General features: G+C 39.3%; 2 protein-coding genes across 2 annotated transcripts; both read left to right on the top strand.

The window, feature by feature from the left end:
* The first annotated feature begins 249 nt into the window (after window positions 1-249).
* Window positions 250-2,888, top strand: LOC110529484 (homeobox protein HMX3). The gene is made up of 2 exons (XM_021611685.3): window positions 250-1,133; window positions 1,532-2,888. The coding sequence occupies exons 1-2, from the start codon at window positions 845-847 to the stop codon at window positions 2,140-2,142; spliced, it is 900 nt and encodes a 299-aa protein (XP_021467360.1). The 5' UTR covers window positions 250-844; the 3' UTR covers window positions 2,143-2,888.
* A 6,032-nt stretch (window positions 2,889-8,920) lies between these two features.
* LOC110529482 (homeobox protein HMX2) lies at window positions 8,921-11,570 on the top strand. Its single transcript, XM_021611670.3, has 2 exons — window positions 8,921-9,422; window positions 10,477-11,570. The coding sequence occupies exons 1-2, from the start codon at window positions 9,152-9,154 to the stop codon at window positions 11,022-11,024; spliced, it is 819 nt and encodes a 272-aa protein (XP_021467345.1). The 5' UTR covers window positions 8,921-9,151; the 3' UTR covers window positions 11,025-11,570.
* Window positions 11,571-14,618: the final 3,048 nt, after the last annotated feature.

Below are 14,618 nucleotides of genomic sequence, written 5' to 3'. Positions count from 1 at the left end.
TTACATCCATAGGCTTACAGTGCATGCCGAAAATGATTATTGCTCTTCCGGAATCTAGGTTATATTATCAATAACTATAAATCAGACCACAAACAAAAAAATCCTCTAATTCACCATAATGTTTTCATCTCCCCAAACATGTGCATCAAAATATGATATAGGCCTACTCTGCTGGTATTGGCTATAGGCTGTGCTCGATGAAAGTAATTTGCCTATTGCACTTTCATCGATGTTTATGCCAAACATTTTGTGCTAACAACTCTGTCCTCATTTGCTACCTAATTTGACTCTATAAGACCAATAACACAAGGGCGTAACAGCCTACAACCAAAGCGCAAAGTGAGGGTGGACTTCGTTGTTATCGTGTAGCCTACACCCCCACTCTCTCTCTACCTCGCTCTCTCTCTCTCTGCCCGTCTCTCTCCCCCTCGTTCTACTTCCCATCTCTTCCTTAATCCCATTTGCCATTGTACGTGCCCAATCGCCGTATACTTTCCGCATTTAACTTGGATGACATTTTTATTTCATCATTAGCATCCGGCGCCAGACTGACGCGGTGGACACAGTTGCATTTTGACAAAGGAACGCACAAGACTTGGATGCAATACTGATATTATTTTGTCCTCTCTGAAGACTATTTGCTTTTCTGATCTGTATTTATTTTTTACGTTCTCGATCAACTACGTAATCAAGAAGATATTCCGCATTTCAAACATCGCAGAGAAGGACAGTTAGTCCTACCAGTTTATAATATCCCTCTTTCTAAGTGAGACTTTGTTAATTCCAGTCTTTTAACACTTACATTTGTGGTCTACGGCATTCGGACCACAACCTCCAAGCAGCAATGCCCGAGACGGCGCAAGAGACGTGCACTCCGGTGAAAGACTCTCCCTTCTTCATTAAGAACTTACTTAACTGTGATAGTAAACCATCCAAACCGAAGCCCATCTTCGCCTCGGCAAAGGCGGCGTTTGAAGGGGGCTTTTCCCTATCCCAGGTCGGGGACTTTAACTTCCCTCGCTTTGAGTTACCCACACAGAGGTTTGCCTTACCGGCGCACTATCTGGAGCGAGCCTCAGCATGGTGGTATCCCTACACGCTCAGCGCAGCCAGTCATCTACACAGAACCGAAGGTAAGCCCATGCATGCACTTCTGATTGTCTTCTCTTTCTTTACCTTTTACATGATTAATCAGAACGTATAATGTGTGCGTAATATGTATAGCGGAAATTGCTATGGATTTTATGGGCTGAGCTTTCATCTGTCAAAGTAAATTCAAACACAGGGATAATCATTCTTGAACTACATCCATATCCTCATTTTAGGGGGTCTTGTATTTTATGTCACTAATGATAAGCATTTCATTCAGCTAGGCCATTGTTTGTCATCATTGTAAGTTTCTCGTCGAGGTTATGTTCAACTCAAAGGTATAATAGCCAACTGTTATTTGCTCAAGCATATCTAGTAACAACGAGGCATTGAACATGCAGTCACGTTTATAACCAATATTTATTTCCTGTCGTTATTTTAGTTGCCGAGAAGGCAAGAGCAAGAGACTCTTCTCCAACCTCAGGCACGGACCGCGACTCGCCAGACCTGGTGCTCAAATCCGATCCAGACGGTAAAGAAGACGAGGACAACAAAAGTGGCGATGAAATAGTTCTAGACGAGAGTGATTCTGAGGACACAAAGAAAGACAGTGGGGTAGACGACAGGAAGAAAAACGAGGACAGTGACGAAAAGAAAGCATGTCGAAAAAAGAAAACACGCACCGTGTTCTCCCGGAGTCAGGTGTTTCAGCTTGAGTCCACCTTTGACATGAAACGCTACTTGAGCAGTACCGAGAGGGCCGGATTGGCTGCGTCATTGCACCTGACAGAGACACAGGTAAAGATTTGGTTCCAGAACAGAAGAAATAAATGGAAGAGGCAGCTTGCCGCTGAACTAGAGGCTGCCAATCTGAGCCACGCCGCTGCACAGAGGATAGTGCGAGTGCCCATCCTCTACCACGAGAACTCTGCCTCAGAGACTGGCAATGCAACCGGCAACGTTCCTGTGAGCCAGTCGCTCCTTACCTTCCCCCACCATCTCTATTACTCTCACCCAATCGTCACCTCTGTGCCACTACTCAGACCTGTTTGAAAAACAAGACGTTGTTATCTATATTCCTAACTCGTAGGCCTACAGAACATTACACAAGACAAACTAAAACAATATTTTTCTAAAGAAGAAAATACAAATAAAAAAATAGACCTATAATTTCTGTTAAAGAGGATATATTGTGCATTTTTATATTAGGGTGAAGTTTACATTTTGTCTGGCATAATTTCACGCCAATAGCATATTGTTCTTATTAAAAATTAATATTACGGAGTTAACACTGCCCCAAAATACATTTCAGGAACTCTGCCCCCCACTCCCCCCTTCAAATTAATGTAATGTCTTATGATAGCATTCTAGCGCATGGGGTCGTAGCATTTGACCCCAACTGGTGTTTTCATTGTGTTTTCTCTTTTCTCAGCCATTTAGGAATATCGAATATCGAACGGGCTCAACACTCTTTACTCAAAGCGCTTTAAAAGGGGACAATCAAGATACGCTGTTTAATGTACAATATAATTGTAGCTTATAGGCTTATTGTTTTGATGTACTGATTCTAATTTCTGCTTCCTCGACAATGTCCTTATAGCACAATTAAGAATTGAATGTCATTACTTTTTGTGTTTTTGAAACAATAACATGATGTACAAATGTATATGGATATATTTAATCGAGTCAATGAAATGAGCTACCTGTTGACACTATTCATTTGTACAGAAAAAAAAACGTTTTGATATTGTATTGCTGAATTCTGTTGTGAAATAAATGGAGATTATTCCATTCTTAAATATGTCGAATCAGTGCGTATTCAATAATCTAATTGGGTGTAGTTGGGTGTAGTATACAGTCTATGCTTAGGGCATCAATTCTGAAATGTTATATTTTTGACAGTTTGTCTACCAAACAAAAGTCTATTGTCGACTTTCAAAACGTCTTCATGAACAGGGTTGATTGTTAAATAATGTAAATAAATAGCATACCTTAACAAATAAACAAACCTTTATTATAGACCCAATATAATTGTTGTGAATTTCAAAATGAACATGTCGTGTGTGAGATGAAATCAGTATACGCCTGGCATATACAAAGAAGAGGATATTTGTCGTCAATTCCCTTTACAGAGGCTCGACTGGGCCTATCTAATTACAAGCGCTACCGGTCTCGAGCAGACCACGTGTCCTACACTCTTCGGAGACACACTGCCATAGCCGTTGTTGACTGAATTAGATTATTTCAGTTGAGATGCTAGGCATATTGTATACAGTATATTGAAACAATTATCCTTGGAACAAACACGGTGGAGGTGGTGAGTAGGCCTGTAGCATAAGGACAATAGATTAAGTTTGAATGAATCAACATTATGCATGATGCATTGTGCATATACATTGGTGCAGATTCACAAACTAGCTAAACCCACACACTAACCCTTCTTTATTTGCTATGATTATTACTTAATAGTGCAGATTGTATTTGTCATCCGTATTGACGGCAGAACTAAATACAGGTAGGCCTACCCGAAAACCACGCGCTTATTTTGGGAGTCCCATCAATTATTATGCGAATAAAGAACATAAGCAGGTGCGTAATCAACCTGCTGTTACGCACTGTAAAAGTTGTTTAATATTTTGTTTAAATGGCTCGGTCAATTAGATGCGTAATTGCCACCATCTTGACGAAATTATGGGGCAATGTAGTCTATTCAAAAGAGAAAATGAATTGCCTAATTCTAAACTAAACTGCCTAATTGCCTATTCTAAAAATGTGCGTGTGTACGTGCATGTGTGCATGCGTAGCTCCTTATAGGTTAATGTTTAACATTTCATTTAAAAAACCTATACGTTTAATTTTGTAACAATAATCATATTACTTGTGGATGCAGCCTTTATGACCGTCTTCGGTAATGGTGCACTAGACGGGTGTAGGCTAATTATCCCACCAAATATGCCTATGTAGTTTCACATGGATCAGCAATAGATAGAGAATTAGGGTTTGCTCAATTCGGTTTAATTTTCTAAGGGTTTAGTTTGGTCTCATACATGGCTATGCCAGGTCGCAGTTGTAAACGACAACTTGTTCTCAACTGGCCTACCTGGTGAAATAAAAAATTATAAATATTCACACACCAATGCCAATAGTGCTCATGCCTACAATTCACCTGTGGAATGTTTCTGACGTGGAGCTATTGCAAATGCTCGAATAAATATGCTACATTTTTGTTGAGTGGAAAACCTTTGGTATATTGTGAAAAAGTGTTCTTAAGTATTTCGATCCCCATAGGCCCACATAAAGGTTTTAGGAAGTTCAAAAGTTTTGATAGCCATTAGGCTATGCACGATAACGCTTGACTCCCTCCTCAAACCTTCACATTTTGTGTCCACGATATTTTGTGGACTGACGTTTTCCTTTGAATCCATAAGGAAATGTACTTTGTTAAATCGTGTTTCACTCGCTCATTACTATATTTATTTTGGACGAGATAAATTGGCTGAAATGACACACAACATTAGCTTATAAAGTTGCGAAATAGTTCACAAATGTATTATCAAATGTTAGGTGGAATAATATCAATATCAACATGCAACGAGTTGACTGTATGTATTTACTGTTGAAGAGAACTTTATCATTTTATTCAGGATTCCCTCCATTTGAGTAGAAACCAGTCAACTCTTTGCCTCAAAGCTCGTGTTCTGCTTTTGTTTCTAATGCAGTTATCGAAAACAAATCAGTAGCTACTCTATGCTGACCGCACCACTATACAAAGTGCGCATTCAAATACCGTCTGATAATCACTAATGTATTGACGTATTATATCATGCAAACTCATCACGGACCCATTACAGAGAATTAATAGATTGATATGGTGTTCTTCCCCGCGCTGATATTGATCTGTAAACGTCTGTAAAATATTGTTACAAATAAGGGCATTGTTCACGGGCAGTTTTGGTTGCGCTCATGACCTTGATTTGCGCGCATAAATTGAAAAAAGTTGCCACTCGATAATGTCCATTTGTAGAACATCTTTATGCAAAGGAGAAGGGGCGAGAGCAAAAATCGGATAAAGTACATTTGCAGGAACGGGGCAATGGACATAACCGCAGGCGGCTCAATATATTACATTAAAATAGAAAGTTGAGTGCTGATTTTAAACAGGGCCCATCAAATGGTATAGTGCCAGTTAGGCCTATATTTTGATCAAGTGACAACAGTTTAAGTATTTTCAGCCCTTTCCTGAAACCCTGGGCATCTGTTCACGCATGTGATTCATGCGAATATCTGTGGAGATATTTTGGTGCAATTACTTTACTTCATATAGGCCTAGGCAAACGTTAATTGAGTTTAACATATATTCGATATTTTCAATTGTATGCAGGCTTGTGGTAATGTATAAACAATACATAGATTACATGAATATACTTTTTATCATTTCAAATATATACACATGTCCTATGCAAATGAATTAATATGTTCTTACATAGGCTACGCCTATAGGTGAGAAGCGGATGCTTCAAATCCATCTATCTAACTCCGATATGTATGAGGAGATGTCTTGTGTAGTGCTTGCTGCCAAGTTTGGATGAATGCTCTGCCAAATTGGGCACATTTGATCATCTTACTAAAATCAGTTTAGACATATATGGGATTGTAATGGGACTCCCCACAAACACGCCACCCCGATTCAAGTGACTTTTCGTAGCAGTTTAGGGGAGTATTTTCCACAACCCTAACCCTGTTCTGTAACCCTCACCCTTTCCCCTAACCTGCTATGTTAATTATCCTAAACTGCTACGTACGTTCTGCTATCCTGCTACGAAAAAGTCGTAGCTGTATAGAAGTGGCGTGTTTTTAGGGAATCCAATGTTGTTATGGCCTATAGAAACCCCAGAACCACGTCAATGCAACACATTCTTGACACTTACATATTTTTTAGGAAACGGAAATCTTCTTTACAATAGTATCCCATTTGCTTTCGTGATTGAATGCAAGCATCAGATTTTCATCAAAGTTCTATTAAGTGAAACATAGGTTGTGGGGCACCGTCTGATTGGAACAGTTTAAATTTTAATTGTGTTTTTAATTTGACATATAGTTGCTGTGAAGAATGACACCGAAACGCCAAGGGGCGGTCGATTTTCTTAATTTCTCCCCGAGGAATTGATGAGTCTATCAGGGCAGTAAATTGGAAAGCCATTAAAACTCAATGGTTAGGTTGTTAATTGGAACTTGATGGATAGGAGCCCTTGGATAGGCTATACTGATCCAATCTTCTTGACTTTCTGTTTTCCAATAAATTACCCAATTCATTTCCAGCCTCAGATTACATAAATTGTACACCTCCAGGGCTCGCGCTCTGCTTTGCTCTTACGACCGCTTCGACCACCCCCTCCCACACACACCCTCTCTCTCGCTCTCTCTGCGATTTGAAAAAAGGAGCAGGGCTCAGATCCTTGAATGAAAATCGAAACATAATCAACGTTTATACTTACAAAATTTATTGATATCATTTTCTCTGGTAATTTCCTTATTTTAGAGTTGGACACGTCATATATCATAATACACACGTGTAGGGGTCTTTGTTTAATATTTATCGAAGCTTGATTCTTAGATCAAAGCTGCTCATAACTTCATCTGTCTTTCTGAGACCTTTTTCTCATAGTAAAAATCTTGTTCTGTTATTGCAGGGGGGCTGCCATACAACACCTATCATTGTGACAGAGCACAAATTAAGACCGCGCCATGCTGTTTCTGAACATGTTTTCTGCAAACCAGAGGGGTAAATTCAGGATCTTCAGACACGTTACCTTTTGGCATATATTGTATAGGCTTAAAGTTAATGATAACGCCATTTAGGCCTAATTTCTTTTGATATAGACCTATCGGTCATCATGAAAATATATCTTCAGATTTGTTTCAACATCTGGAGTTTAATTGGTATTCATGTGTCGGATTAATTATGTAATCATTTCTTGATAATAATATACGGGTATAAATAAAGATTAAACAGACATGGCTGCTTTTGACAAAGGTCTTTGTTTGAAAATAGCACGTATAAATCGTCTCATTTAACTGTCATGGGAGATTCCACGCATTTATGTGTAGTCACCCTAAATCCAGTGCAATCTGTGACTGCCCTCATTCATATATTACCCCATTAAACGTAGCCTATATCTTGGTGGGCACATGCATTCTTAAGATCGTTTAACTGCTGTTGGGCTAAATTCGTGTTGACAATCACAAGATGGGTTTCACTACCATCACCATCGTCATCGTTACTCCTTCCTTCTATCAGAGGATTAACCAAAACCACAATACAAAACAATATTGACCAGAATATAGGGAGAACGTCCGGGATCGTCATCCCATAACCTAGGCGCAGCAGCACGAGGGTTAGGGCGCTGACATTATGATTAAAGCTGACCATTTGTTATGTGTCTAGGGTCCCTTGGAAAGAAGTAACAAGGGATAATGTGCTAGAACCGCGAACTCAAACCCCGCAGCTGCCCCACCAGACACCGTCAGAGAGAGAGGGAGATGGGGAGCGGGGGCGCGCCTCTACCCTCCAATCAATTAGTCAATCAATTAGCAGGCCTCCACTCCACGCGAGGCAGATTAGCTGCAGTAGGCCTAATGATCAAATTAATTCTTAATCGCAGATAATGGCCGTGGAATGACTTTATTATTTTCAGGATAAAATAGTTAGGGTTCCATATTAGTTCCAGGAACAACACCCAGGAATGTAAGTTGGATTATCTGACCAATTTACCATCCACAAGGCTAATAGAAAACATGCCATTTCTTCCATGAGGTCATTGTGTAGTAGGCCCCTACTTGTGTCTACAGTTGACTGTACAGATAACATGGTTTGTATTCCCCCCTGAGGGCGTGTCAATGGTATGCTATTATACCATTTGAGCTAAGTGTGTTAGGGATAAAGGTTTGTTTTTTGAGGGAATATCGCAAATCAAGTATTTTACACCATATAAAGTGAAAAGGTTTAAATTGTTGAGTATTATATTAGATAGACTTAGGGAGAGTCATGACCAAATCAATTTGCATGCCGATGTAAAACATGTAGAATATATTATCTCCATTCACTTCAAAAAGTATTGCAGTGAAATAACAAGGGTCTACTATAGTGTAATAATTTGTTATGTTGTCTTGCAATATCTGTGAAAATATTAATTTGTAAAATTACGTCAACACAATATGCAATACTGCAATATATAAAGAAAAAAGACTAATGGCGACAAACATGGTTGCACCTGGTTCCCATTTCTCCAGTCTATTGTCCACTTAAAATGTAGTCAGACCCAAGTATTAGGTAAGCCTATGTCAAGTTGTCAACATATCACACAAAAACAAAACAAACAAAGAACAGCAATACACAATATAAGACTCGTGAATTAGAAACCTTTACCTACACAAAATCCATTGCCTAAAATATATCCAATGTTCAATCAAAACGTCCAATTGAATTGATATAGCCTAATAAGAGACATGTTGTACCCGTTTCTAAACAAAAGGCGATTCATATTATGCTTATGCCAAAACGTATTTTGTTGTATATGTAGCCTTTTGAGATAAATTAATAGCCTAACATCTGTGATTTGCTTGTGCCATTATGCCTGTTTGTCTACCTTTACTATCGGATTCAAAGAGGGACGTAGGCTATATGCTCGAATAAACGACAGCCTGTAGTTATTTGTCCTTAGCTCCTTTCATCCTATCTCAGAACCTTGACACGAGTTTGAAATTTCCGGGCTTAGTTTGAGCGTGTGATTGGCCCACGCAGAGCTTACCTACATGCAAATGAGGCAACGCCACAATACTGTCTTTAGTCCAGAGCGCGTGGATGTAGACCAGGAATACATTCATGTTCCCTGAGCTCCAGGAAAAAACAACCCAAGCCCCTCAACTTCTAAAAACGGTTATCTAAAAAAATACTATTTCCAAACTATTTTACGCAAGAGTTGTGAGTATTCACAGACCAACAATACGAGAAAAATAACACAAAAACTAAGATATAGCCTAATCTTACTGTTATGAATCGAGAATGAGTACCACAGAAGACAGCGGAAGCAAGTGCTCGTCGGCCCCAATTTCCAGTTTCACTATTCAGTCGATATTGGGCACGTCGTCGGAGAAGACACGGTCGGGGGCGAAGGAGAGTTCCAAGGGACTGCAGCTGGCGAGGAAGCGCTCGCTGTCGGTGTCTTCAGAAGAGGAGTGCAGCGGTGGGGAGGACTCTGCAGACTGTTTCTGTTCGGATCGTGGTCACAGCGAGCCATGCAACCGACATCAACCACTAAATTTTTCATGTTTAGGTGAGTAGATCACTGAATGTAATTTGTGTTGTGCGTAAAATGTAGGCCTAATTATTTGTTGCTTTTAGATTTTGCTTGTATTTATTTCCCTCGCTGACATTTTGCATTCGAAAATATAGGCTTCCAAAGTAAAAAGGTGAAATAGGCTAGATAATGTATAAATCAATGTATGGTATCTAACGGGACATTATTAGTATTAGGCCTAGACCAATTATTATTATTATTATTATTTTTTTTTAATGTATTATTAGGCTATTATTGTAGCCTAATAATAGGTCAACAATAGTGTAAAGTAGGCTAGGACTAATGATAAACGTATTTATGATAACCTTCGGCAGAAGTAGCCTAGTACTTATTGCAGTTTAAACTTGTAAACTTAGATAACTCTATAGTAGCCTATGTTTGTTACTGCAGATAGTGGGTAGGCTATCACTTCACTTTGTTTAATGTGTCGTTTTACTGCTACATCCGCGAACAGGGGAAAGGTCAAATAATTAACAGGATGTTTCCCCCGTCATTCCAAATTTAATCGAGTCTTCTAATTGATTAAACCTTTTTTTCACAATGACTGCATTTCGTCAATTGACCGTTAAATGTAACCTGATTTAATTAATATTGTGCACCAGGCATAGTCAAAATTAAATTGTTTATTTAAAAGGACACTTACAACCTTTCCACTGTCGATGAATGAGTCAAAGTTCACACTTAATGAACTCTTGTACCGAGTATCGAATAATGTTATTGTTTTAACAGGGATGTTCTCAGCCTGGGTAGACCAACACAAAGCATTTGAAAAATAAGTGTGAAACCTTTGAGACATATTCAACATTTTGAGACACAAAATTGACAAGCTGATCTAAAGGCAACATAGACTAAGGCATCCAGTATCTTTATGCGATGCTTTATCTTGAGGATAGGCCTACATCATTTGTCAATTTTGATAGACTACAGATGATACCGAGGAGGACGTTGGGAAATCAGTTTGTTGAAATATTTTGACACATTTTCTTTTCTTTCCGACACACATATATACTGGTCTTTTTCCTTAATGCAGGTTCAACAACGGGACTTATTTCCGTCCGTGACGGGATTGCACGGCGACCGCACCTGACACAGCCTCTGCTGCAGGATTACAAAGAGGAACAAGAGAGACCATGCAATCCAATGTCACCTATTTCCGAGGAGAGACAGACAGACGGTGCGGACAAGCAGAGCAACTCGTCCAAGAAGAAGACTCGTACAGTCTTCTCGCGGAGTCAGGTGTACCAGCTCGAATCCACGTTTGATATGAAGAGGTATTTGAGCAGCTCCGAGCGAGCCTGTTTAGCATCTAGTCTACAGCTAACAGAAACTCAGGTGAAGACGTGGTTTCAGAACCGCAGGAACAAATGGAAGCGACAACTGTCGGCGGAACTGGAGGCCGCGAACATGGCACACGCCTCCGCACAGACACTGGTCGGAATGCCGCTTGTTTTTAGAGATAGCTCCCTGCTCCGGGTACCAGTTCCAAGATCTATCGCTTTTCCAACGCCACTATACTACCCTGGCAGCAGCCTACCAGGGTTACCATTGTACAATCTGTATAACAAGATTGAATATTGACTTAATGCCTGTGATGAGAGTCCACAAAAATAACACGTTAACACACTACAGTAGCCTACATTCGTATAAATGTCTGGCATAACTCATGTCTATTATATCACTTTATTTGTTGAAAATATATATTTCTTATTATGCAGCAACTGTATGTTTAACAGGAAGCAACAAACGTATCTAAATGTATAAAATACACCATGTGTATAATCATTATTTTGTACCTTGATTTTGCGTTCTCCCTCGTTTAACACGTTAAATTGGTGAATTTCGCCACTGCAATACAGATGTAATCAAGTGGACTATGTTTCCCAAACGAATTCTGGATGCATTAAAAAAAAACGTTTTCAATTGAATGTGAATATGAAATATTGAGGTCCAAGACGTCCAACTACCTTCATCTGTTAAGCTACTAGAATACATTGGGTTTATACATTTGGGGATAGGGAAGTGCAAACTCGTTGCTTACATTTGGGGATAATGTCATTGTTTTTATTGTAATCATAGGCCTACCAAGTAAACCACTCATTCAATAAATTTTCTATATCAATGAAACGTGGTTTGGATTTATTGTACATTTCCTGATTTAGTTTTTATGGCATTCAATCCAGTCTTTGAAAATCAAGGATGGAAAAATGTATTTCATAATTGTACAATGGTTAGGCTAGATTAAAATATATATATACATATATATATTCACACTGCAGCTCAAGGATTATTAAGTAAAAACTATTTGTTCTGTTTTCTGTCAAACTTTCTGACATCCAGCTACAGTTGGCCAAACTCTCTTATAAACATATGACTCTGCAACTAACTAGGCCTCTAAAGGTGAACAGCCATACTGAAACATTTTACTAGCTTGTGGCATAAGCTTCCAGTAGACCAGAATTCATACATTAAAAACTTCAAAACATCTAGGTTGCCTGGTAGCCTAAAAACAATGTAGGATCACTGTTTTTCCATATTCAACTTATATTTGCCAAATTTGAACAACGTTATATTGTACGTTAAGCCTCATAGGTCTGTTGTAACAAGTACTCATTCGCCTGCTAACAATAATACTAACACCACGGGTTATTAACAACAAAGTGTTATGAACACTTTAATACAAAAAGGGAACTACAGTTTCAAAATGACTATGTATACAAGTGGTTTCAGGTGTAGCCTGCCACTGTAGTATTGCTGCAGATGGGTTTATGTGCTGCTTCTCCTCAAACATGGGCACATAATGATAAGATGGTGTCAAATGCTTTGGTTCTATTTATGTTGCCTGTCTAAGACATACATACTCTGTATTTTCATATGTCATCACAGTTCTTTGGAAAATTAACCAATGTGAAATGTGTCATTTGTACTTATGATAGGGTCAACTCAGTGGCCTGCTAAACATATTGCAAGGGGAGGGAGAGAGATGCACACCATCAGCAGCCAGTCAGAGCCATGGTGGATATTCCAGCCTGGTCTCATAAACTAGACGTAACATAATAAATGTAAATCCAGGACGCTCATATTAGTATGATATGTTTGGTATGGTTACATAAGAAAGATTGTTACTTAAGGCAAAACATGAAAATAGGGTGGTTGGTCAGTGTATAACATGAATGTCTAGCAACCCAAAGTTTGCGAGTTTGAATCTCATCACGGACAACTTTAGCATTTTAGCTGAATAGCAACTTTTCAACTACTTACTACTTTTTTTCTACTTTGCAACTACTTAGCATGTTAGCTAACTCTTCCCCTAACCATAACCTCAACCCTTTTAGCTAACCCTTCCCCTAACCGTAACCTTAACCCTTTTAGTTAACCCTTCCCCTAAGCCTAACCCTTTAACCTAACTCCTGAACATAACCCTAACCTTAACCCTAACCCCTAACACCTAGCCTAGTGGACTCTCAGTTCTTAGCATATCACATGTTTAGCAAATTCGTAACATATTGTATGTTTAGCTAATTTGTGACATATATTACGGACTGTAAACTGTAATTCATAACATGTCATACTAAATGGAGAGTCCTGTTTATGTACAGAATTATACGAAACGCTCTGAGACCAGGTTGTATATTCTGACACTTGAAGTGTGCAATACAGGAAGTTCTAGCCTTGTTGGAACTTCAAGACTCACTGCGTTGTTGTGTGATGCTTTTTCTTTTTCAAGCGAGCCACCACTGTATCGGTTACAGTGAAAATACTTGTTAACAGATTAGATCATGCTTTCTGACCAAGAAACCGCTTATGAGTGTTTAGACTAGAGGGTGAAAACATATATTTTTTAATGTAGCACATTGAAAATAACTTTTTTATCTTCTTGGTACCTTTTGTATCTTTGCTTGCTCTTACAGTATTTGGCTACATTATTAGGCTACAGTGCTTGCTTGCTTTTACATTAATAGGCCCAATCAAACAAGGCACACACACACACACACACACACACACACCCTGTGGTTGATGGGGAGTGATAAAACAGTGTCATCAGCCAGCTTTTCTTGGATGTCATAGCTTACAGCGTACAAGGGATCTCTCTCTCTCTCTCTCTCTCTCTCTCTCTCTCTCTCTCTCTCTCTCTCTCTCTCTCTCCCTCTCTCTCTCTCTCTCTCTCTCTCTCTCTCTCTCTCTCTGCTAATGGCTACATTACCCAAGAGGCTCTGTTGCCCTGCAGATTATTCCTGACCCAATTTCTGCAACAGCCGCCCCGTGTTCTGGGCAAATGGATCGCGTTAGACAACAGAAGTGATTTATGGCTAACTCTGATGCTGGCGGAGAGTTGCAGCTGGATGAATTTGTGACAGATAGGAGAGGGAGAGAAAAGAGAGAAAGAGACAGAACGCTCATGAAAAGGAGCAATAGTGTTGGGTGAATGAAGCTGTTTATTAGTTTCGCAGCGTACATAATGCCATCAGGTTTGACGGTAATACACCACTCTCCTGGATGGATGTTTGCGCACTGCTGACTTGTGGGAAATCTGCATGACCTGTCACCTGGGGTTGTTTGATTTACAGGAGAGCGCGATAGAAAAGGTTGGAGAGACTGAGTGGTGAGAGAGAGCGAGAGAGAGAGAGAGAAAGATAGTGAAAGAGAGTGAGAGCGTTTTGTGTTATGTATCACGCAAATGGCAGGTATGAATTACACATTTTAATAGTGGGGCAATGAAAATGATTTGAAGTGGTTTAAATGGCAAAGAGACAGCGGCTGGCATTGCGGTGAAGATTTGTTGAGATGATGTGTTGTGCCTTAGGATTCATCAAACCTGCCTGGTAAAGTGAAAAGCAAGTGCAATTCACTTTGTGGTATAATTTATGGCAAGAATAATGGTAATTGTAGAGCCTATATGAGTTGAGGGGGAAGATGATGGGCTGAACGATTCCCAAGATATTTCTTTCATCCCTAGAGGAAACTATCTACAGGTTTCCCAATGTTTACATTTGACTCAGCTTTTCCCATGTGCCAGTCCTAAAATTTATACAAAACTATTAACAATTTGTTAAGGCATATGACTGCATTCTAGTGTAATTATGTTCAAGTTAGACTACATGTTCTGAAATGTTCTGAAAAACGTACATTTGTTACTGTTTACATTCCTAATGAAATACCAGGGCCGGCTGTAGC

Source organism: Oncorhynchus mykiss, chromosome 1 (genome assembly GCF_057628025.1).
Source record: "Oncorhynchus mykiss isolate SJ-2025 chromosome 1, ASM5762802v1, whole genome shotgun sequence".
Classification (NCBI taxonomy): Eukaryota; Metazoa; Chordata; class Actinopteri; order Salmoniformes; family Salmonidae; genus Oncorhynchus; species Oncorhynchus mykiss.
The sequence above is the reverse complement of the archived record's forward strand: the minus strand, read 5'-3'. Positions and strand labels throughout refer to the sequence as shown.

Coding starts and splice junctions, on each gene's coding strand:
- LOC110529484 (XM_021611685.3), top strand. CDS start 845: ATGCCCGAGACGGCGCAAGAGACGTGCACTCCGGTGAAAGACTCTCCC. Junction 1,134..1,531: donor TCATCTACACAGAACCGAAG/GTAAGCCCATGC, acceptor TCGTTATTTTAG/TTGCCGAGAAGGCAAGAGCA.
- LOC110529482 (XM_021611670.3), top strand. CDS start 9,152: ATGAGTACCACAGAAGACAGCGGAAGCAAGTGCTCGTCGGCCCCAATT. Junction 9,423..10,476: donor ACTAAATTTTTCATGTTTAG/GTGAGTAGATCA, acceptor TCCTTAATGCAG/GTTCAACAACGGGACTTATT.